Source organism: Schistocerca gregaria, chromosome 2 (genome assembly GCF_023897955.1).
Source record: "Schistocerca gregaria isolate iqSchGreg1 chromosome 2, iqSchGreg1.2, whole genome shotgun sequence".
NCBI lineage: Eukaryota > Metazoa > Arthropoda > Insecta > Orthoptera > Acrididae > Schistocerca > Schistocerca gregaria.
The window spans coordinates 856,116,778-856,141,657 of record NC_064921.1 but is presented as its reverse complement, the minus strand read 5'-3'; the positions used below and the strand labels follow the sequence as shown (position 1 = coordinate 856,141,657).

The 24,880-nt window shown below is 41.6% G+C and overlaps 1 protein-coding gene across 7 annotated transcripts in view; it reads right to left on the bottom strand.

Moving 5' to 3' along the window:
* LOC126335229 (uncharacterized) overlaps nucleotides 1-24,880 on the bottom strand; it is a 205,077-nt gene that overhangs the window by 11,485 nt on the left and 168,712 nt on the right. For 5 of the 7 annotated variants that reach the window (XM_049998266.1, XM_049998271.1, XM_049998270.1 and 2 more), the window contains one exon: nucleotides 10,258-10,456. In XM_049998266.1, coding sequence (XP_049854223.1) covers nucleotides 10,258-10,456 — 199 coding nt within the window. The remainder of the gene's footprint in view (nucleotides 1-10,257; nucleotides 10,457-24,880) is intronic. The other 2 variants (XM_049998272.1, XM_049998273.1) reach the window with 1 other exon arrangement.

The following is a 24,880-nucleotide window of genomic DNA, read 5'->3' as shown; positions in this document are numbered from 1 at the left end:
CTTATCTCGCTTTAGTCACAAAAGGATTCTTGTTAATGTTTTCTTGCCACTAGAGCATCTAGTGGGGTGTCAACTTCTCAGAATTTTGCAGATATCGAGGAACGCTTCTGCTGCCACTTTATCTAGGCGTTATGAATTATTCCTTTGAATTCTAGATGTGAACGCGAGCTATTTCTGGGTGTTTCGACCTTTTAGTGGTCTTCTTTTCCATTATAATAAGTAGTATCTGTTCATATTGAGTGCTCCTGCAATTCATGTTGTTAAACAATTTTGATGCGGTAATGTTTGTATAGCAGGATAGTGGCGCATAGTTGCTGATCATCTGATTTCAGCTCCATATTCTAGGTTACAAGCGAAAGTTCTGTGCAGAATACTCTAGATGCATCAGAGCAGAACGTTCTAGTGGAATGCTGATACAACCCTTGTGCGACCCTAAGTTAATGACAAGGATGGCTGCACTGAAAAGTGAGTTATAATGCTCCGAAAATAGTGTGGGAACAAATGAAATATGTTATTTGCATGTTGAAAATATATTTATTGTAAAACTATTAAGAGTAATTCGCCATTCTGATGATTAAATCAAACGCAGTAGCCTCTTGACAGTTTCGTGAATGAACAGAACTGAAATCTCTTATCATCTCCTATTTTGCAGCTATACGCAGTACTCTGTTTCTGGGGGAACGCTAGTGGACGCGCATCCATGAACTTTTCTGTCCGGAATGTAAATTCCTGTTCCTGTTGGAAAACTTAAAAAAATTCGCCAACGATTTATCTCACGATCTAAAATAGCATTTATTTCATTTTTAATTACAATGTAGTTTTGTAGGTAAGTAAGTAATCAGCTATATTGAAAAATTTAGTAATTGTCCCTGCATTAAATCTAGTGCAGAGTGCCCCAAAACTCTTTTTAGAAAAATAACGGTGTCTGTAGTAATATATAGAGAGACACTACACTTCATAGTCTCATATTACTGCCATCTACATGACAATATTATACTGATAACAAAATGACTGATCTGTCGAGGGTAACATATCACCACATCAGCTACGACTCTGGCAAGAGGACATAGTCACTGTTAAGTTTCCGTCTGCCTTTTGAACGAGAAAGAAAGACTGCAGCTAATATTCTCATTTTTGAACCTTATCCTTTCCTTCTTCTAGCAGCTGCCTAATTATCTTCAAGAAGACTGTTACCAAACATAGCTGCATCTACAGCATGATTAGTGGCACATGGTTTACTGCCTCCGCCACTTTAACTTGAATGTCAACGGAACGTCCAACCCTAAAAAAACTTCAGCAGAAGATAAACAAGTGTGTGACGCTCGCATGAATCAAAAATAACTAATGGAACGTGTAGTACTGTCACAGAGAATTAACAGTTGAGACTACCTCCATCGACAAGACTTTAATATGCCGGCAGCAAAAATCATTTTCAATATTTCTTGCAGTTCAAATAAAGGAAATATCTTAGGTTTCTGCAACCCTTTTGAAGAACCAGACAAAGTTTATGGCTATAACCAACTACTTTCTCTCACTTTCGGAAAATTGTTACTTACAAATCGCCAAGTAAAGAAAATTTCGGAAAAAATGTCATTAGTTCGATACTCCCTGTTCATCCGAATGTGCTTCATCAACGATATTTAATTTCGGCGAAATGTTTCTATCACGTTCTGAGTGAAAATTCGTAGTAGTCTCACACTCAGGAAATGACCGTAATGAAGCGGGTGCGGGAATTCTGCACAGCCGTTCTTGGGAAGACCCCAGTGGAGGTGGTTTGTCATTGCTTCCGTCGACGCGTTATGTGTCGTGTGGAGGATTGTGACGAGTGCATGTACAGTGTAGGGCAGGGTTTGTGATGCTGTAGATGAAGGAAAGGGCGAGGACGAGACCCCGTGCTAGCACGTAAACTACTCCTCTCCAAAATGGACGGATCGTCGTCAACAGTGACGCATACCTTCTGTTCATGACATACTGAGGAGATGTTTGCAATTAAATCCAGGGCTTTGGTGCAAAGCCTAGCGATCAGGAACGTTACGCCACCTTCTCAGCACTTCTTACCGGCCCAATGAAGAATTTCGTCCACTAGCGGGATTCGAACTGGCTTACCTCCGGGTTGAGCGCCACCGCAGGCGTGCTTTAATGACACATCTCGGTTATGGTTGCGGGTCCTGTACTGCCTAATGCGCAGAAACTGAAGTGGAAATACTTGATCATGGGAAAAGTCAAACAACGACACTTTTTTGGAGAATATTTCCTATCGCCAGACGATCATTCTGACCAAAGGGCAACACGACGAGATGGTAACCTTATCACGGACGCTCAGAAGCACTCACAAAAAAACCTTCACTGAAGGAGAACTGTTGTTCATCTAGCGGATCGAGTGTCAGATGTTTGATACGAGGGTATTATCTACAGATGATCCGCAGCATTTGCTATACGGATCTCTTGGGAATAAATCGTGGAGCAGAGATACCACCACGAGGCCAGTGTGTGGGAGCTCTCCAAATACTTTGCATCACCTTAGAGCACTCCTTGATAAAGGGAAAGAAATTACAGATAGCGGATATCGGATGCTGCCTCTGTATCACGACCAGTACACGTGAAGCTTCTACAAGATGAGCGGTCGGAATTTCACGGGACAAAGGAGAACCTTTCACGTACTTGTAAGCTTTAGCCTATCTTGTGGAGCAAGGAAATTCCACAGTGGTTCAGTTTACTCAGTGGTAGAGAGCCACACTCGGTCTAGAGGTCCAGACGACAGCAACCCTTTCCTGTTTGCAGCTTCCATGATATTCCTGGATTATTCATTTCTAATAGGGTCTACTGTGTAGACTACAGCCCTTCGTTAGTTAGCTACATGTTCCATGGATCATTTTAACGATTTTGCTTTCCTCGTAATGGCATGGAACGAGTCAGTTCACAGCATAGGCATAAATGATCAATTTTTCATTAAATCATCTATATTTTACAGACCTAGTCATTCAAATCCAAGAAATACTAGATTTATTTCTTTACAGGCCACAAGTTTATAAGTAAAAATTCGTCTGTGCAATAGAAAGAGTCGTCTAGAAGAAATAATTTTTGTTTGAACAGATTACTTATTTTGCTGCCTGTTATCTTATTTGGCAAATAATCAAACTATTTTGTTGCTGTATACTGAACACATTTCTGAGCGACTGACAGCTTTAATAACGCATAATAAAGACAGGTTTTTCTTCTGGTCATGTACGTATGGACCTCACTATCTGATGGATTATCCACAACAACGATTTTGTTTAAATTTACATATACTTTCTTGAGAGGAACCTAGAAGGTGGCTGAGGGAGAAAACCAAATACTGTTTTTACTACTCGGTTTTGTGCGGTCAAAACTTTGAGTTACTTCCGAAAGTTATTCCATATGGAATTATCGCGTGGAAATAAGGAGGATGTATTAGGACACTGATTCGTTTATTTTCAAGACTAGAAATTGTACGAAGAGCAAAAGTAGCTGAACTTAATGGTTTGATCAGCTCAGTAATATGCTTCTTCCACGCCAAGTTTCCTTCATCAGGTACACCCAACAATTTGCGGCGCTTTGCCCTATTTAGTGACTCCTGTTCATGTGCTACATCATTTGTTGGTATGACTTTAGTTTTTGTACAGAACTGAGTATACAGAGTTTTCTCAAAATTTGGGGAGAGCCCATTTTCAGAGACCCGCTTAATAAATCTTTGAAAAATGTCAGTAACAATCTCTTGTGTTTCTTCCTCTCTAATGGGTACATTTATAACAATACTATCATCTGCCAAAAAAAAACTTCGACAATAAAATTGATAACAAGGACATAAAATTTATCACAAACTGCGGAACAATTAAAAATAAGTTCCAAAAAGAGGCATGAAAGAAACGTAGATCAATTTTTACGAAGTTGTAGTACTACCTACTACGCTGTACAGATCTGACCCCTGGGTTCCTACCGAAAGGATATGAGCAAGATCCTGGCTGTGAAATAGGATGGCTCTGTAGTGGTAAAGAGCGCACTGAAGAACACTGTTTCAGAAATTAAGACATTAGAAATGATTTACAAGTTGATTCAGTGCACAGAAACAGATGCTTGGAACGTGTAGATGCTATGGATAAGAATGGATTTCCAAGACAAATTCGTTGTCACAAACCTAGAGGAACAAGACGGAGAAGAAGATTCGAATGGTTCATATGGCTCTGAGCACTATGAGACTTAACATCTGAGGTCATTAGTCCCCTAGAACTTAGAACTTACTAAACCTAACTAACCTAAGGACATCACACACATCCATGCCCTAGGCAGGATTCGAACCTGCGACCGTAGCAGTCGCGCGGTTCCGGACTAAAGCGCCTAGAACAGCTTGGCCACCGCGGCCGGCTGAGAGGAAGACCATGGAATAAATGGCTGAACTTTGTTCACCAGAGCAGGTGAAATGACCTAGTACGAAGTAGACTTCCTAGTTAATTTTTTTTAGGAAATCTATTTTCAAATATTGATGCAAATTTACTGTTTACTTCATCAAGTTTCACATCAGCACTTCTTCCCAAATCTACGTCATCGCAACCATCTCTATTATCTTATTCTTAAGACACACTGTTTACTTCCATTAACTGTGCAGCTCCTAACGATAGTTCATTTAGAATAAATGAGTGCATATTAATTGCTTCAGACTGAGCATTTTCTACAAAAATGTTATCAGTCAGGATTCTGCTAGCTTACTGCAAACAAGTTGGAAAATTAAGTACTGAAATCAGATTGAAATAAAAAAATAATGATACCACTACATTTTTTCTGTCCGAATATGTTAAGAAACCTTCATTGAAATCCCCAGAAATTACTGTTTCTTGTATGATGCGTCACTCAATAAATAATCTAAACGTGTGATAAAAAGCTGAATGTTTCCTGTAGACTCTTAGAATTACAAGATAAGTATTCTGCAGTAACAACTCATAAGTACATGGTGCTACGATAGATTCAGACAAAACTGCTTGTTTAAATATTTTTGACTCTGTGACAACTTTTATATACGTTCCGTATTGGTTCCACAAGAAAATAATGCTAGTCCTTAATCCCTGACATTAAACTTGTCTATTCCTGTGATTATATGGTGTTCGGAGTGGTGTAGCACATGCATAGTTACCGAGCGAGGTGGCGCAGTGGTTAGCACACTGGACTCGCATTCGGGAGGACGACGGTTCAATCCCGTCTCCGGCCATCCTGATTTAGGTTTTCCGTGATTTCCCTAAATCGTTTCAGGCAAATGCCGGGATGGTTCCTTTGAAAGGGCACGGCCGATTTCCTTCCCACTCCTTCCCTAACCCGAGCTTGCGCTCCGTCTCTAATGACCTCGTTGTCGACGGGACGTTAAACACTAACCACCACCACCACATGCATAGTTTAGCTCATCTACCTTGTTTTTTAGACCTTTAATGTTCTGTTTTCGCCTCCAGTAATCTATTTCAACAGCTATCACTTGCATTTATTTTCTGCTGCTTGTTTTTCAAGTGCATGCTGTTGATTCGAAGATAATCTTTTAGTTTTATTTGTGAACTTATTGCTCCAAAATATTGAGTTTATTTTGCCGAATAGACTTGTCCAATACGATTTTTTAATATCGTCTACATTCATTCCAATTATATAGTTACACCCCAACTAAAAACTTAAACCCGTTCGAAGAGACTTTGGAAGGTTCAACGGTACCGACCGGCCGCCGTGTTATCCTCAGTCCACAGGCGTGAATGGATGTGGATATGGATGGGCATGTATTCAGAACACCGCTCTGAAACTTCCTGGCAGATTAAAACTGTGTGCTGGACAGAGACTCGAATTCGGGACCTTTGCCTTTCGCGGGTAAGTGCTCTACCAGAAGTACTGGCAGAAGTAAAGCTGTGAGGATGCGGCGTGAGTCGTGCTTGGGTAGCTCAGTTGGTAGAGCTCTTGCCCTCGAAAGGCAAAGGTCCCGAGTTCGTGTCTCGATCCGGCACACAGTTTTAATCTAGCAGGAAGTTTCATATCAGCGCACACCCCAGTGCACAGTGAAAATCTCATTCTAGCACACCGCTCTCCCGGCCGTAAGACAGTTTACGAGACCGGAGCCACTACTTCTCAATCAAGTAGCTCCTCAGTTTGCCTCACGAGGGCTGAGTGCACCCCGCTTGCCAACAGCGCTCGGCTGACCGGATGGTCACCCATCCAAGTGCTATCCCAGCCCAACAGCGCTTAACTTCAGTGATATGACGGGAACCGCTGTTACCATTGCGGCAAGGCCGTTGGCATATAGTATGCAGATATTTAAAAAACAATAACAGTTAATATTAAAACTCCCAGCGCCAGAATTATGCTGTTCGTCACTACCCAGTGTCATGTACTTATTTTTCTTTGTGCTTAGTTTTCAATCTCACTTGTCATATTCTTTTAATAGCTTCCTTATCATATAGCTACGGTTTTCACTACCTTCGTCAATTGTCAATAAAGTAAAAGACGTAAAACGTACTTAGTACCTTGATTTAGAGGTGACCTGTAGTAATACTGGCTGCACTCGACTGCTGTACCCGGCTGCATCCACTTTAAAATATTAGTACAGTTCTCAGGCGGACAAAGCTTAGAGTCCACTGCAGTTTTCATATTTATCTTTCAATTTAAATCTGAATACGTGGGGTTTATCACTCAACTTTTTTCAGTTATGCCGGAAGCGTATTGGATAGTGCACACGCCTCTGTACGATAGTTAAAAAGGTGTTATCTAGGTAGATATTACTTTTCCATCTTGTGTTCACTGAATGAATGTTACAGTTTTTTTCCGGTGAGTTAATATTTTTAACAACAAATCTAACGATGTGATATATGTACGAGGATGGCAGAATTTTAATTCCTAGATTCTTGAAAAACACTTTACACCAAGTTCGCACCACAGATCATCCTGATTTTCTTTGATAAGCCCATTCTTGGTGAGTGCAAAGAATTGCCCCAGAATATAACACCATACGAAATAAAAAGGTGCAAGTAAGCAAAATGTCACAGACAGTAGAGATCATTCTTATAGCGAAGGTAGTAGCATTAAGTTTCTGCAAAAGATCTTTAACGCGATACTTGCAGGAAATCTTTCCGTCTACTTTCAGTCATAAAAACACAGTTTCGATTGTAGAAGAGTTCCGTGTCTTAAACTGTTTGCACTACTATTAGTTGCAGTTAAGCATTAATCTGTTCGGTGAAAGTCAGGTGCTGATATTACGGATCTGTCTTTTGTATTACAAACCTATTGTGAATTTCCTGAGGGAAGTCGTTTTTCGGCACTGGCTGTTTTATTTTGAAATTATCACTTTATATCATGATTTAACTATTAGCTAATTCCTCCCTCTTGGCCATTTTCAACATACCTCGTGATAAAAACAATGTCAAAAGTTACAGCAGCTTCAAGAGAAAACAAAAAATAAACTAAAAAATATGCATACAAAAAAATTACACACCTCTGTAATACTAAAGATCTTGTAAGCAAACAGTATCATATATTCCACACTTTTAGATTAAATATATGTAGTAGCACCGTTGATCAAATGTGTATTCTTTTTATGGAAGGTTTCTTGTGTCTTTGATGGTGCAGTTGTTTTGTCAAATTTGGCTTTAAGACGTTGCCCGCCATATGTAATTTCACTTTAATTATACATTACAGTATTTTGATGTGTTGTACGTTGGACTGTGACAAAACCCATGATTGCTGCATTTCCTCATTTTTCATATAGATTTCACATCACATATAGTAAGTTGTAACACAATTTGACAATACTATCATATGAAATTCATATTTTTGCTTTTTTAATGTGAATTACTCTAAACAGTGTCGTTCACGCATGTTGTGCGCGTAACTACCATGATTGAGAGGAACCGTTGTTAAGGAAATCCATCAGATGTTACTGCATGCACGGAAACTTGTGGATTATATGATGCTGTATGTTTATAATTTTTACTGTGATGCACATAACAGATATGTGTAAATTTTTATATTTTTACATCTTTTATTTTACTTCGTGTTTCCTCTTGAAGCTAATGTAACCTTTTACGTTATTTTTGCCAATAGATAACTTGAAAATGCCCAAGGGGCGAAATCAGTTAATAGCTAAATCATGAAATGAAGTGATTATTTCAAGATAAAAACAGCCTAAGCAAGAAAACGACTTCCCTCGAGTGTTATGTACCACCTTCTTTGCTACACGGTTTACATTACGTTCTATGTCTTTCATAACAATATTCTTTTCATCTGCAAAGATAAATGTCATCTTTAGTGTGATATCATTACTTCATAGGGTGTTTGTTTTAACTTGAGTCAACCAAAAATCTCGAAAACGACGCATCCTTCTTACAAACGAAAGTTCTGGGTAAAAAGTTAATGTTATTAAAGAGAAGATATTTCTGTGCTACAGCTGGTCACCTCCTAACAATCTCTCCTGCGTGCGCGGAGGTAACTTTGGATTTTCAGATGTTAACCCCCCATTTCAATTTCGTATTCGGATACAAGAAAATACGTTTAGTTTACCAAATTATTGTTTTCCATTCGTGGTAGGCGGCGCTGTAATCGACAAATATAAAGTACGCCTGTTTTTGCAATTAAGAATGTACGCATTTCACTTACGATGTAAATGTAAACCTTTGTGTTCTAACGGTTGAGACTGATGTTCAGACATTACTTGAGTGTTGGAAATGAGAGTGCACAGTACAATATGTTTAACCGTTTCATCGTCTGGCTAGAAACTTCGTTTAATGTGATCGAGAAACAACTACATGGACGTAATAGTTTTGTGTTTCTATTGGGATACTTCATTTCGGTGAGTATCCTTGCTTCTCACCATCGGGGTGCTTGATTTCGGTGAGCATCCATGACAGGTGTGCCTGTCACTATCACTTCACGGACGTTTTACTTCAAGCCAGTGGTTGTGGCTCGTATTCTGCCGATCGCCATGTAACGGCCAGCGTGGGAGTTGCGACTGTTGGACGGTAACATATCCCGACATCAGTCGCCTTGATGGGGGGGAGGGGGGGGGGTTGTTTGAGGGCGGCCACGGAAATAAAGCATCCAGTGGTTTGGGTGGGGACTCATCGCAATGAACTCCGTAGCGAACAGGAAACTACGTTGATATACAAGTAGCTTATTTGCCATAAATATCAATCTCTAGCCATGTTATTGATCTTATACAATCAAATTTGTAACTCTCTAGTACCGTTTGAACACAAATATCAGGCGTTAGAACACCAAGGTTTAAACTTACATCGTATGTGATATGTAGAGTCAAATGCCTCTGAACTCAACTGCAAAAACAGGCACACTTGATATCGGCAGATACAGCACTACCTACCACTAATGGTAAACAATGGTTTGGTAAACCGTACGTATTTTTTGGCGTAGAATCCAAAAAAACAATAAAACTGGATGGTTTCCATTTGAAAATCAAAGCTGACCCCGCCTGCCCAGGAGAGTTGGTTAGGAGGTGGCCAGTTGTACCACTGACAGATGTCCCCCTTTACTAATATTAACTTTTCACCTAGAACATTCGTTTCGTAGTATGTGTCGCTTTCGAGATATTTCATTCTGTCAAGTTAAAACAAACACGTTGTATATGAAGAAGAGTAACGGTCCCAGAACAGAACCCTGTGGTGTCCAACATTTTACATGATCCCAGTAAGATTAAGATCTCTTCCTCGTTTCTTGACAGTGGAGAACAAGCTTCTGGTCGGCCCCTCCCGCCAGAGGTTCGAGTCCTTCCTTGGGCATGTGTGTGGGTGTGTGTGTGTGTGTGTGTGTGTATTGCTCTTACCATAAATTAGATTAAGTAGTGTGTAATTCTAGGGACCGATGACCTAAGCAGTTTGGTCCTTTAGGAATTCACACACATTTGAACATTTGAAGCTTCTGGTTCCAACTTTACAGATAAGAAGTGTATCATTCTTGAGATTATGTCCTATTCCCATGATATTCCAACATGCAAAAGTAACACACGCTCTTGTTTAGGCCATGCTAGACCCCCAGTCCCCAACTTAATGCGTAGCCCTGCTGAAATATGAATATAAGGAAGGTATCACCGGAGTAACAACAGAGGAACTGGTCAAGGAGAGCTGTGCATTCGTGACATGCTGCCGAGTATCCCTTGCTCATGCAGGGAAGAGTGGAAAGTGATTGGGAGAGCCAGAGCCGAGCAGTGAGTGCGAAAGCAGAGGCTGGGTGCTGAGTGAGTCTCGTGCAGGACAAGTGGAGGCGCCTCACCTCATGGCCCGGGCCATCTTCTCGTAGGTCATGCGCGGGTTGCCGTGCCGGCGGCCCCACAGCCTGGCCAGCCAGTCGGTGTTGAGGATGCGGAAGATGCCCTGGTCGCGGTTCACCCAGTGGATGCACGGTTCGTTGCGAGGGTCCTCCAGCAGGTTGAGCAGGAAGCGCCACAGCATGACCCGCTCCACGCGGCCTGCTGCCCACCGACAGAACAAACCACTCGTCAGCCCCACCGCCGGAAAAGTCATCACACAAGCCGTCCAAAACCTTTAGGGTCAAAATCCCACAGGCAGTACAGGATCACTCCAAAAGTGAGTACTCAGAGAGGAGGAACCACTGGTCAGGAATGCATCACTAGGTCTTGAATTTGAAATAGGTGTGGGGCACATGTTTCCAAAGTGTTAACGTTTCAACTTCGACATTGGTGGCCCCACTGTCGTCTGTATTTTAGATGAATTTCTTAACACTGAGATTAAAAGAAGTTATTGGTGTAACAAGGCCAACTGTACTGAGTCCATGTGTTATGGTGCTCAGCAGTGTGCGTTGATATGGATCTCACATCCAACTGGTTAATACGAGGATCAGCCATACTACCTTCATATGTGGGTGGATTATGTATAGTTGGTCTTCCATTCGTACTTCATGAACTGTTTGTTTTAATAAGCCCCACTGAGTTTACTTTCCCCTTGGCGAAAACAATTTTGACATTTGTAGAAAGTCTACATTATGCTAACTTAGATGTGTGTCAGTGTAAAATTCGTGCTGACTAGTTCGTTCCGAACACAAGACGAATAATGAATAATTTGTACCCATCTGAAAAGTGTTGTTTGAAACAAAATATGTTTATGGACAGAAAGACGTTGGTAGTGTCCTAACCACGTGTACATAAGTACAATGCTAAATATCCATTTTCCAACCATTAGTTCCTTTTCTCAGAGCACTCATCTTAAGGTCCTTGACCATCTGTACAATTTTGACCCTACATTTCTGGGACACCCCATAGAAGATATTGCTAACACTAATACAGATAAGCGGACGGTTCCGCCATAACTCTTCATTATAATCCTAGTGTCTTGTGGGGCATTTCCTCTCTTCAAATCGCTTATGCTTTCAAATTGTTGTTTTTACATGTCTCCCTACTAGGCATCCTCCAGATTTTCTATACTTGAAAAACGTATGTCCAGAATCGGACAGCGTAGGTTTAGATTATACATTAAATACTTACTTTGCTTTTTAGTGTCTGGAGATCAAAGCTTTTTCGATTCAAAATTGGGCTATGTCCAATTCTTCCTTGAATTTCTGCCATAACTGGTGGAGGGTACATTTACTAGTACATTTAGGATAGGCCAAGAGATGTTCCATACACTGATATTCGCCACAGTCACATTTATTGTCACATTCATTCATGGGGCAGCACTCGATCAGGTTTGCCTTGACTGGTGCTACTTCCTTTCCGATTCGGTTCAGCGGACTCCATAATCTTTCATTTCACGTTTTCTAACTGGGCATCCCCTCAATGGAGGGTAGTCTTTTTTTTGCACCTTGATAACTTCTTTATTCAAGAATCTCTGGTGGGATTAAAGGTCTTCAGGTCCAAAGTAACCCCAGGATGAAGTGGCGTTGATCGCAGGTAAGCGAAAACTATCTAGTGAGTTTGCGAACAACTGTTCTGGAGGTAGGGTCAGTATAACTTACCGAGCGGTGTGGGTTTCATGCAACCTGTTATTAGTCGGAATCTTTCATTTAAGTTAAGGTAGACCTTTTGGGCATGTACTGATCTGGACCACACCGGGAAAGCATATTCTGCCATGGAGAATCACATTTTCTGTGGTTCTCGCCACCTTATCATGTTAACAATATAACAGTCATCTGAGAGCTATAATACTACTTTATTCAGAGGTATCCTACGACACAGTCAAATGACTGTCCAGTGTATCTGATTCTATGTTAGCACCAATGATGACAGGAGTTGCGTATTTCTTTGAGGAGTTACTATGCATTAAGAATTTTCTGGTCATTATCTTTTGGAATATGTTGATATCGGTGAAGAGCTTTCACGACATCTTAAGTGATTTGTCACCAGCCGTTCTGATTGTTCAACAATTAGAACGCTTCAGAAAATTTTTAGACCCAGAGGTGTTCTGGTGCGTACATAGAATTTTTTTTCTTTACCGTATCAAAGAAAAATTTACAAAGGCTAAACAGTTACACTTCAGCTCAATGTCTGTGTTTCTCACTATCAACCAACTGTTCGATCAGATCAGATGTAGTATCATAGTTTTACTGCTCGTCCTGTTTCGCAGGTGGTGTCTCTGTCCCCTAAAGAAGTTTCATCTGAAGCTCTATGCATGTGCATGTACACATTTTGATAAACTGAGTCGTAAACCCAATTACTGGGTATTGCCCTGAGCATCACGGAGCACACCTTACATTGGCTCTATATTCTTCAGACTGAACTATTTATTAAGTTCTGATATGATCTTAAATGTACCACTTTCTGTATCCACAGATTGGTAGCTAGCACACGATCGATAACTGATCGATTGCTTCCGACTGTATGCTCTTTATTTTCGAAAGAAAATTCAGACATAAGAAAAGTTGCCTCTGATGCAGCATAATATGCAATTTTGAACACAGAACATTACTGATTCTAATTTCCTGCTTCGTGGGTTAATACTAAGCACTTTACATATCTTTACTTAAAACGTTTACGCATATGATTCAAGTTTTCAGTGTCTATTTCCCTTCTAATATTATTCCGAAGGCTGGAAACATAAATTCACAGCGAGAAAATATAATTCGTAGATTAGTTTCCATGAACTGATAGCACCAAACCTCTAACACGAAAGTACTGCACAATGTAGTGTTCGGTATTTTCCAGTGTATATGAATTATCTCTGACAAAATAGGTTAAGATGCCCAGATTTCCACACAAAAAACATTTACCATTAAACATAAATTAATTAAAACATGAAAACAGAAATATTGATTAATTTTCATACACGCTGCCTAACCAATACATGATTCAACACACATATTTCTGAGATAGGGTGATACTGTGTAATATGTATGACGAAGACAGTACACTTACTTTTTATTTTGATAGTATTATCTTACATATTTTTATACACTCCTGGAAATTGAAATAAGAACACCGTGAATTCATTGTCCCAGGAAGGGGAAACTTTATTGACACATTCCTGGGGTCAGATACATCACATGATCACACTGACAGAACCACAGGCACATAGACACAGGCAACAGAGCATGCACAATGTCGGCACTAGTACAGTGTATATCCACCTTTCGCAGCAATGCAGGCTGCTATTCTCCCATGGAGACGATCGTACAGATGCTGGATGTAGTCCTGTGGAACGGCTTGCCATGCCATTTCCACCTGGCGCCTCAGATGGACCAGCGTTCGTGCTGGACGTGCAGACCGCGTGAGACGACGCTTCATCCAGTCCCAAACATGCTCAATGGGGGACAGATCCGGAGATCTTGCTGGCCAGGGTAGTTGACTTACACCTTCTAGAGCACGTTGGGTGGCACGGGATACATGCGGACGTGCATTGTCCTGTTGGAACAGCAAGCTCCCTTGCCGGTCTAGGAATGGTAGAACGATGGGTTCGATGACGGTTTGGACGTACCGTGCAACATTCAGTGTCCCCTCGACGATCACCAGAGGTGTACGGCCAGTGTAGGAGATCGCTCCCCACACCATGATGCCGGGTGTTGGCCCTGTGTGCCTCGGTCGTATGCAGTCCTGATTGTGGCGCTCACCTGCACGGCGCCAAACACGCATACGACCATCATTGGCACCAAGGCAGAAGCGACTCTCATCGCTGAAGACGACACGTCTCCATTCGTCCCTCCATTCACGCCTGTCGCGACACCAGTGGAGGCGGGCTGCACGATGTTGGGGCGTGAGCGGAAGACGGCCTAACGGTGTGCGGGACCGTAGCCCAGCTTCATGGAGACGGTTGCGAATGGTTCTCGCCGATACCCCAGGAGCAACAGTGTCCCTAATTTGCTGGGAAGTGGCGGTGCGGTCCCCTACGGCACTGCGTAGGATCCTACGGTCTTGGCGTGCATCCGTGCGTCGCTGCCGTCCGGTCCCAGGTCGACGGGCACGTGCACCTTCCGCCGACCACTGGCGACAACATCGATGTACTGTGGAGACCTCACACCCCACGTGTTGAGCAATTCGGCGGTACGTCCACCCGGCCTCCCGCATGCCCACTATACGCCCTCGCTCAAAGTCCGTCAACTGCACATACGGTTCACGTCCACGCTGTCGCGGCATGCTACCAGTGTTAAAGACTGCGATGGAGCCCCGTATGCCACGGAAAACTGGCTGACACTGACGGCGGCGGTGCACAAATGCTGCGCAGCTAGCGCCATTTGACGGCCAACACCGCGGTTCCTGGTGTGTCCGCTGTGCCGTGCGTGTGATCATTGCTTGTACAGCCCTCTCGCAGTGTCCGGAGCAAGTATGGTGGTTCTGACACACCGGTGTCAATGTGTTCTTTTTTCCATTTCCAGGAGTGTATTTCTAGTACTATCCTCATGCCATCTCGGTTTCTGTTACTATCTTGAAAACGTATGTAGCATGTATACAGAATCGGCACCATGTGACAGATTACCTGTAGTCACTGAATTTAGTAGTAACTTGAACTTCAACCAGAATTACTTTTCCAGGAGAAATCCTCAAAGGGTATTTTTGGTTGAGAAACAGGCAGTTCGACCCCTGTTTAGGACTGTGGGAAGTAGCTGGCGCTATGTGAGGCACAGTTATGTGAGGGTTCCCTCAGGAGTCAGTGTTGGGACTGCTTCTGTTTCTTATGTTTATAAATGATATGCTTTCTAATATGACACGTGATTCTAAAATATTTCTGTTTGATGATGCTTAGTGATGACGGATGTTGAGTGCAGAACAGGCAGCGAATAAAGTAATGCAATTCAAGACACAGATTCGTGATTTATACAAAATAACTTGGTTCTAAATCACAGTACAACTCAGTTTTTAAAGTTTCCAACACACAGTTCAACTAAAACTGGCACTTTGGTTACAAAGAATGGGCATATAATTAGAGAGTCTGAACAGTTCAGATTTCTAGACGTTCAAATAGAGAGTAAAATTTCATGGAACGTCTATGTTCAGGATCTTGTTCAAAAACTCAGTGTTGCTATATTTACCATAATAACACTAGCTGCAATACGTGGGGGTCCGAATCGAAAATTGGTCTTTCCTGCATATTTTACCATTCTCAAAGGGTAAATTTTTGGCTCAGAAACGAGCAAAGTCGAGCACTATGAGGTGTAAGTTCATGAACCTCTTGTGGATTCTTTTTCAGGAGTCAGGGAATACTGATATTGGCCTCTCGATATTTATTTTCTGTAATGTCGTTTGTATGAGCTTATCCCCAAGAATTAGCACCGTTCAATCAGTTATTATTAGACAGAAATCCAAACAGCATTTGGATCGTAACTTCTTGATTTTGTGCAGAGAGGTGCGCAGTATTCTGCTGCATCCATTTCCAATAAGTTACCGCAATAATCAAAAACTCTTAACAGTGATCTTCACACGTTCAACTCTACAAGAAGAATTTCCTTATGGATCACCCCTTCTGTTCTGTTGGGGAGTTCCTGGAAAAAACTTAAGCTAAATCCTGTGTTATAATGTTGATTTTGATGATAGATACATGAGGCTTGGCATCTGTATAGCCCCTGCCTACATTTTATTCTGTCTGTATCAATTTCGTGTACTGACTCGATCCATGATGATGGAGATTTGCTCCTCAGTTTGAACCCACACAACTATTCGTAAACGTGAAAAATTTAAAAAGATTAAGTGCTAGCAGTAATTTTGCTTACAGGCTACTGCATACAGCTATGAAACAATTCAGAGAAGTACATTAGTTAACTAAATACCATTACTTCAATATAACTTAAATGATTTAAGCAGCACAAAATCTTATCTGCTCCATACTTAAACTGCGTTTGGAGCATAACCAAAGCAGTAAAGAGTGTTTATGCTTTTTCTGTGCTCCTGTATCACGTCCTCCTTCGGTGTGGCAATGGAAGGTTTGCAGGATTGACATGTACACGAATAAAATGGCAAACTATCCCTCTAAGATCTCCCAGTTTGGCAACATCCTCGGTGCCATCCTGACGCCTTGTTGAGGTCGTTAGAAATGTACCTCTCAGGTACTTTGACATCCAGTAACTTGAGTGGTGTCTCAAGGCTACTCTAACGCCTGAGTCCAGGCAACTCCACCTGATGGGTGTCGAAGGGACTAGAGGACCCAAAAAAGCACAACTAAGCTGAATGTGTGTTGAAGTTTCTTACAGGTAAATTTTTAATGTGCTCAACAAAGGTCTGTGGGTAGCAATGTAGTTACCAAACTTGGGGAAGGTGGAGGGAGGGGGGTTTGGAGAGCCTTTTCTCCGTCTTGTTCATGATGCCACAGGTGGGTGCGAAACAAGAGGGCTGGAAAAGCATAAACACCCTTTGCTGCTTCGGATCACGTCCAGCTTTCATAGAATAGGCTTAAATGATACTCAGTGGTTCCACTCTGTATACCGGAGCAAAATTTCCAATCGCACACACTCCAAAGTGGTTAGATCGCATTGGATACGGTCACAGCAGCATGATGTCCTTGGCATTGTGTTGAATCGTCCAGGGGTGTGAGAAGAACTATCGTTTTCGACCATGAAATGTGTGCGAATCAACATCCCAAGGGAAGGGCACCTGTTGAACACTTTCGTGTCAGTTATAAGCTGCGATGTGTCTGAAATTCTTTCTTCGGCCAAAACCCTGCGATTTCAACGCTGGGTGTCGCGGTTCTGACCTCAATCGTAGAGGCGTCAAAAGAAGGGGTAAAACGTGAGTAAGAGGGGTATGAGGACCTTCCCATAGTATGACACGTCTACAACGGGCTGAATTTTAGCGAAGTTTGGTGCCAATGCGACACAATTATCCCACTTACATCTCAAATGAACTTCTGCGCTGTGGCTTCTTCTTCTTCTTCTTTTTTTTTTTTTTTAATTTGTCGACAAGTTGCTGTTCGAAGCGTTTTCAAGCCCGAAGATGACGTTTCAGGGCGCCACGCTTTTGCACCATCACAGAGGAAGGTTGTAGGCATCTTTGATCCATATTTCAAACTATGTGTTGCAATGGGAGTCAATTACGAGCTTTCTTTTGTACGCATTGTATATGTATAGAATAGATAGAAGATAAAGAGATAGACAGAACAATAAATAGGCAGATAGAAAAAAATGGCTCTGAGTACTATGGGACTCAACTGCTGTGGTCATCAGTCCCCTAGAACTTAGAAGTACTTAAACCTAACTAACCTAAGGACATCACACACATCAATGCCCGAGGCAGGATGCGAACCTGCGACCGTAGCAGTCGCACGGTTCCGGACTGCGCGCCTAGAACCGCGAGACCACCGCGGCCGGCCGCAGATAGAAAATAGAAGAAGATTAACTAAGGACAGGTCGTCATTACGAGGTATAGCTCGCTTGCTGGTCGAAACAGTGAGACCACTAGTCATAACTAGAAAACATCTGTCGCAGGACAAGTCAGGATGTTGTATATAGAGACACTGTGTGTCCCAAGCATATTACTCAAGTAGCTACCATTGTGAACGTGTCTCAGATTCGTAACACTGATGTTTATCTTCTATACAGTGTTATCAGTAGGCCTGTTTTTGTTTTGAAGGAGTGAATAAATGGATGATAAGTACCCCGTCGCCTTTACTCGATGACCACTTGAATAAACATATCTTAAATGACAAAACATTGCAGGGGCTAAAAAAATTATTCTTTTGTCAAACGGTTGAATTTGGCGTTCTACGTATTTCCTCTACCTATTTATGTGCATGGTGTTTGAAAGGAATGATATTTTTGACAAACAAGGTTAGAAAGATATCAAGGTTCCCACAGAAGTAGATGCAACAATGTCTCATTGTTTTCTCTGGCTGACATCGCATCCTTTTGCGAATCATACCTCTGCAGAGGTTAGATGTAGAAGGAAACCTTTTGAAGGTGTAATAACACGTGGTGTGTCGTAAGAACCTCAGAACACTGGTTCCAAGCAGCACTGCTACTGTTCACTACCAAGTACCATTTCCTTAGTTCGAGCGAGAAAATACTGTGTAGAACGAAATCATGAGCTAACGTCGTGGTTACCTTTCCATACTCCGCAGATTTTGCAGATTAGAACACCGAAAACCCAAACGGGGAAGAATTCCAGAAAATTGACAATTCTTGCACTCTGAAACAAACGCGTAGCTTTTCCGCAGCGTATTACAGTTAAATTCGTGCTTTTAAGCCAGTGCTTACTGTACGGTGATGGCAATTAGCACCAACATCATTCCCCTGTCGTCGATTCTATTTGCAAATAATGTGAGCGAAAAAGAAGTCCGGTTATCTGAACATCCATTACGTGCAGCACTGTCTATGAAAAGGGAGAGGGTGTGGCAATATGTACGGTTTAGGGAGATGCGCAAGTTAAACTTCTTTATGATAGGTGAGTATTTCACCCTGAGGAACGTCATCCTCTGGCGGATGCAAAACGGTTCGTTCGTGAATGACTAGGAGTCAAACGGATATAATTATACACAGGGTATATTGTAATTAATGACGTAAACGCATACGGTTGAAAGTACACGATACTTCAATCAAAAGAGTAGTAAACATGGGCTCCAGAACGCATACCTTAAGGGCTATGAGCACTTCTTCATCTTCGATGCTGTGAAATAAACATCTTCTGCATGCTCAGTCCACTCCATACTTTGCGAGATGGTGGTCTGGACCAAAATGAGAAAAAATTGTTCTTTAAACGTAAACTCCAAAACGCATACGTTAAAAGCTATGAGTTCTTCTTCATCATCGCTACTGTGAAAATCACCTCTACTGAAAAAGTGCTCATACCTCCTAAGGTATGCACTTTGGAGCCCATGATTATTGGACATTTTTTCTTGTACGCGTCCATATACCTCCTCCCAAAATATGCAAATCAAAGAGCTTGCAGAAGAACAGATTTGTTTCACAGTAACTAAGGTGAAGAAATGGTCATTGCTTTTAGTGTAAGGATATGCGCTTTTGAGACCGTGTTTACCGAGAGCTTTTTGCTACGAGTATCGTGTACTTTCAACTGTGTTTACGCTAATAATTATTAATGCAGTCCGTATATATTGCGGATAAATGGGTTGAAAGGTCCGTTTCTGTTGTATAACTTCCTCACAATTATTGGAAACAGTCACACTCAGTAATCGTAAGAAAGGCATATATGAGACAGAAATTCATTACAAGAATCCTCAAGAAGTGTACTTTGCCCATGAAAGATATAGTTTACAAAATTCACTTTCGATCAGTATCTGAGTTTCGGATCCCTACCACATAGGCTTAATAGAAGAAATAGAGAAGACTGGAAAAAATAGCCTCACGCTTCATCACAGTCTCATTTAGTAAGGGGGAAATCGCCACAGAGATGCTCACCCTACTCCAGCGGTAGACTAGAAAGGATGCCTCGTTCATCACGGTCCGGTTTACTGCTAAAATTCCAAGAGCATGAATTCCTATAAGAGTCAATCATTGTATTGTTTTTTCCGCCATATCTCTCGCAAGAATACCTTGCCAGTTAAATCAGAGGGATTCCAGGTCATACGGAGGCAAATCAAAAGCCGTTCCTTCCGCGTGCTATTCCCGACTGGAACACAAGCGGAGGAATCTGACAATGATGGTTCAAATGGCTCTGAGCACTATGGGACTTAACATCTGTGGTCCTCAGTCCCCTAGAACTTAGAACTACTTAAACCTAACTAACCTAAGGACATCACACACATCCATGCCCGAGGCAGGATTCGAACCTGCGACCGTAGCAGTCGAGTGGTTTCGGACTGAGCGTCTAGAAACGCTAGACCACCGCGGCCGGCTCTGACAATGATGTCGGAACACCCACTGACAGATACCGCAGGATGGTTTATGGAGTATAGGAGTAAATCTAGAATTATTCAAGGCAGCGAATGTTGCGGCTCGCTGTCTTTATTTCCAGACCAGCTGCTTCGAGATCAGCATTATCAGAAAATTGAAATTCACCATTTGTGAGTTGATCTACCCCCCCCCCCCCCCCCCCCTCCAGCGACTAGTAGTATTAGACATCGTTCTATGATAAGCGCGGCTAGTCTTAATCATGCATAGCCAGTCTGGAACCACGTTTTAATTCTCTATCCACGCCGTATTACATCGTCGGCACTTTAGCTAACTGGAAGTCTTATGACAGTCGATTCACAATATTTTATCTACACTTTTATGTTGGCTTGCCTTGGACCACGTGAACAACTATTTCTGATTGAACTTTACGTTATTGTAATATTGTTTAATTGACTCAAAGTGTTGTCGTTTCCTATTACAAACAATAACATTTGAGTTTTCGTTTTTGGTTTCCCTTGGAGATGCAATTGTAAAACCTTCTTTCGATATGTATTGCACAGATATCGACGTTCATCTTCTTCATACAATATCTGATTTCCGGGATTCATTTCTACCAGGTAAATATTTTCTGGTTGATGTGTATGAGAATCCTCTTGCAATCCTAGTGGTTAATTATCCGAACCAGATGCCTGTAAAATATCGTTTTGCACATTCTCACGGTTGCATTTAGTTACATGATTTTCTTGTAAAGATCGTCATTACTTCTCTTCCTGCATCCACCATTGAATTTTTGTGGTCGTAATAGCTCTCTTGAGGTTCTCCTCTCTCTCAAAGGATAATGCATTTTCGTCTTTCTTTCCCTAAGCTTATTGGCTCCCCTTCGTGGCTGTTATTTCGTCGATTTTTTGAAATATTTCAGTAATTTGGGTTCAAATAGGTCGGATAATCTTTTAAAGACATCATGCATTCCATTTTGGCGGGAAGATCATTGAAAACACCTTGTTTCTGCAATATTTTCAAAATATTGGTCTTTCTTGTTGCTATTGTCGTGTCTCCAAACAATAGTGTTAAATTATCAGCAACAGTTAAACACAAAATACTTTATGTGCAGGGTGTTTCAAAGTCTTTGCATCAAACATCTAGGGGGTAATCAAACGTCAAGGGGGCGACTGATCACATCATGGGGAACGATTTTTGTCGGAGACAAGAAGTTCACTCACGCTTCCTGGTGATGCTAAGGTTCCTTTTGTATTGATTATGCCCATGAGAGGCATGAAGGCATAGGCACTCTACTGTGTGTGCATGCCTTGTGTGTTGCCCATAATCCAGTCATCTGCTCTGCGTGGGAGGAGCAGGCTCAGCAAAATTAAAGTTCCTGATTCACCTCTTGTAAAGATCTTCCCCCACTTACAGACCTCTTAATCATATATTTTGATGAGTCTTAGGTATGTTGTAGAGATACCTCTCCTGAGACCTGGCTAGCGGCTTTTCATGCGGCTGCATCCAGTTTCTGAGAGCACCGATGCTGAAGTTTTATACGTACCTCCTATACCTGTAACGTTAATCGCCTTTTGGCCAAGTTAGCGCAGTGCACTGGGTAACGTTCGGGACTATCACGCTGGCGGCAAAAGTTCTAATCCTGCATCAAGGCGGACTCAATTTCTGATATTACTGTATTCCGGATGGCGTTTGTTGTAGAAGCAATCGAAACTCGAATTCGTAGACCATCACACGCATTTAATAAAGCTATTGCCTTGCACGCACAAGGATTTTTCAAATGTGATGCCACAAAATACAGTTAGTTTAAATTGAAAAAGACTGTTCTTTCTTCGATCGACTTCGATGCACATCATCCTGTAAAAGCAGTTGCACTAAGTTAATGTCACAGCAGGAAATGTATTTTTTACGACTCCTCCCTCGGACAGATTTCTGTAGTCTTCAGCATTTAGAGTTTTTTCAGTGAATATTTTAAGTCACGTGGATGACAAAGTGGGATACATCTGTGTGGGATAATTTTTACGGTGCAGGCTTTTGGTTCATCTTTAATTTACCCGTATACTGTCTGATCAGTCAGCCCTCCACAAGTATGTAAAATATAAACAAATTTATCTTGTCCCAAGTACAGAAGAATGACAGATTTTGAAACTCTCAAAACAGTACCCCCGTGAACTTACCTGATTTCGTGCAGATCACTTTTTTTCAAATTTAAGGGGCACTTCTTTTTTGAACAATCCAACCAAATTTTCCGAATGATTCTCCCAAACATAAGAAAAAGTAAGGGAATATGTTTCCTGTCGTAGTTACAGCATACTGTCCTGTGAAGGAACGACTAATATTGTTCAAATATTTTTTTTGCACAGGGACAGTTTTCGCGACTTCTTCTACATGGGACCAATCGTACGTCGACTGCTAATGACAACCGGTTTGGTCGGTGTTAATTAAATAATCGAAATCAAAATTAATTATTGATGGGTACTTTTGTCTGTATCCAGAATCCTTCTGCATCTGTATATACTATTCTCTACTATCAAATCTGAAAAAAGTACACGGCCATTATTCGAACCCGTACCGCTAACGTGATCGGCGCCAAAAATTTGCCTCTGCGCTATGCTTGCTTGATATGAACATTACTAACGTTACAGCCATAGGAAATAGGCATAAGACTGTCACACCTGTTCCCTCGGAAAATAGGCAATGAAAGCTAGCCACGCACTCAGGACATGTCCCTCTACAACATACCTAAGACTCATCACAGTCCATGATTAACAGGTCTGATGGTCCCCTTGTCAGACACGCTCATTCTTAAGGCTCTCTTTTTGAAAATCAGGCATCAGTTCACTGGGATAGGTAGTATGTAGCACACCTGCCTATTAGAGCCTGCAAGTTCGGTGAAATCTTGTCGTCCCAGGCACCTAATGTTGCCGGGAAGCATCAGGGAATATTTAGTCTCTAACAAAAGTTGTTCCTCGTGAAGCAATCTATCACCATTAGACGTCTGATGCAAAGAGATTGAAACATCCTGTCTGCCGTATTTTACGAACTATAAGACTCAACTTAATTTTTAGGGAATTTAACAAAATAACATTTTTACCATTTTTATTGTTAGATTGCAAAGCCAGACTAAAAAAATTCTTTGTTTATAAAACGCAACTGACCTTTAAAATCGTCATCTGAGGCGGTGCTTCATAAACCTGTAGCACCAACCAACTCCATCCTTAAAGTCTGTTAAGTTCCACTGTAGTGCTAGCTCACCAGCGTGTATTTGAACCATTTTTGTATTAATTCGAATGCCATTTTGACTGTGTCCTTGAATCCATCCATTTTAAAGTTTTGGCTATTTTTCATTCCGCACATTTAGTCTTACTCATTTTTTGAGTTCTTCTTTACTAGCCCGCCAATGGCGAATGGCTTTTTCTGGTGTTGGAGAGCCGAAATGCCGCTCACCTGCTCTGTTTCCATTTTCTTCTGCATACGCTATTACTTTCCATTTATAGCCCGCATCATGAGAAGAGCTTTTTTTTTCATTACGAAACTTACTAGTACTAAAAATATATTGTGCTGTTATCGATAACATAAATCACTTTCAAATCAAGTTCACTGGCACCGAAGATTGCAGCGACGCCTCATAAGCCAGACAATGTTCTAGGTTTGTTATGACGGGGCGGGAGGGAGACCGTGTTAGCAAGCTTGTGAATCCCTGCAACTTATGTACCTCGCATCGACGCAATGCTGCTTCCAGTTGAATCCAATGTGGCCAGAAAGACGGAAGTCTCCCGCGGTGTTGAATATATGGCCATTTTTAAGACTGGCGGGAGTTTTAAATCAAACACTAGACTTTTTATATCAACTTAGGGTATATGACACAAGTGAATATTGGAGGTAATTATTTGAAGAAAAAAATTATTCCTATAGTCCGTAAAATAAGTTTTTTTATTAACCAAGTTACTGCATCCTTTTTTCGCTTTTCTTGGCCTATTCACATTTTCAAACCTATAACATAGTCCATCTTCTAGTGTAACGCCTGTTCTGACTCCATAGCATATAGATAGGCCACATTGTGTCGATGGCGACAATATTGATCTTGTTTTATAATGTTATAAGCAAAGCATGTTCTATTTTTATTTAAATGTTTTCTTCCGAATTAGGCTATCTTCAGCTCTACAACGTCTATTCGGAAAGTAAGGTTTACTGATTACTCGCAAAACTGAAACCACTGCGAAAATCAAAAACCATTTATTTTCAATACCTTTACTACATCTACCAGCTAATTCTCTGCATAGTCATCGCTCCGACTTAGACAATTGTCGTAACATTGTAGCAAGTTTACAATACACGCATCATAGAAGGCAACAGCCTGTGTTTTCTGCCAATTCGCTACGCTCGTTTACGGCTCGTTGTCGATACTAAAATGTTGTATTCATAGTCAGCAGTTCGTGGGAGCAGAGATGAAACTCAGGATGGAGCCAATTACGGGCTATATTGTGGGTGATCAAACACTTTCCAACGTAAAGGCTGTGGGAGCATCTTCATTACCCCTGCAGAGTCGGCCGAGAACTGTGAAGAAGGAGGAAACCCTTGACACTTGTGTTATGTGGGCTGCATGACATCAGGGGAAGTCTCTCGGCAGACACCGCTATTTGCAGGAAGACACTATTCCCCAGGTATCTTTAAACGC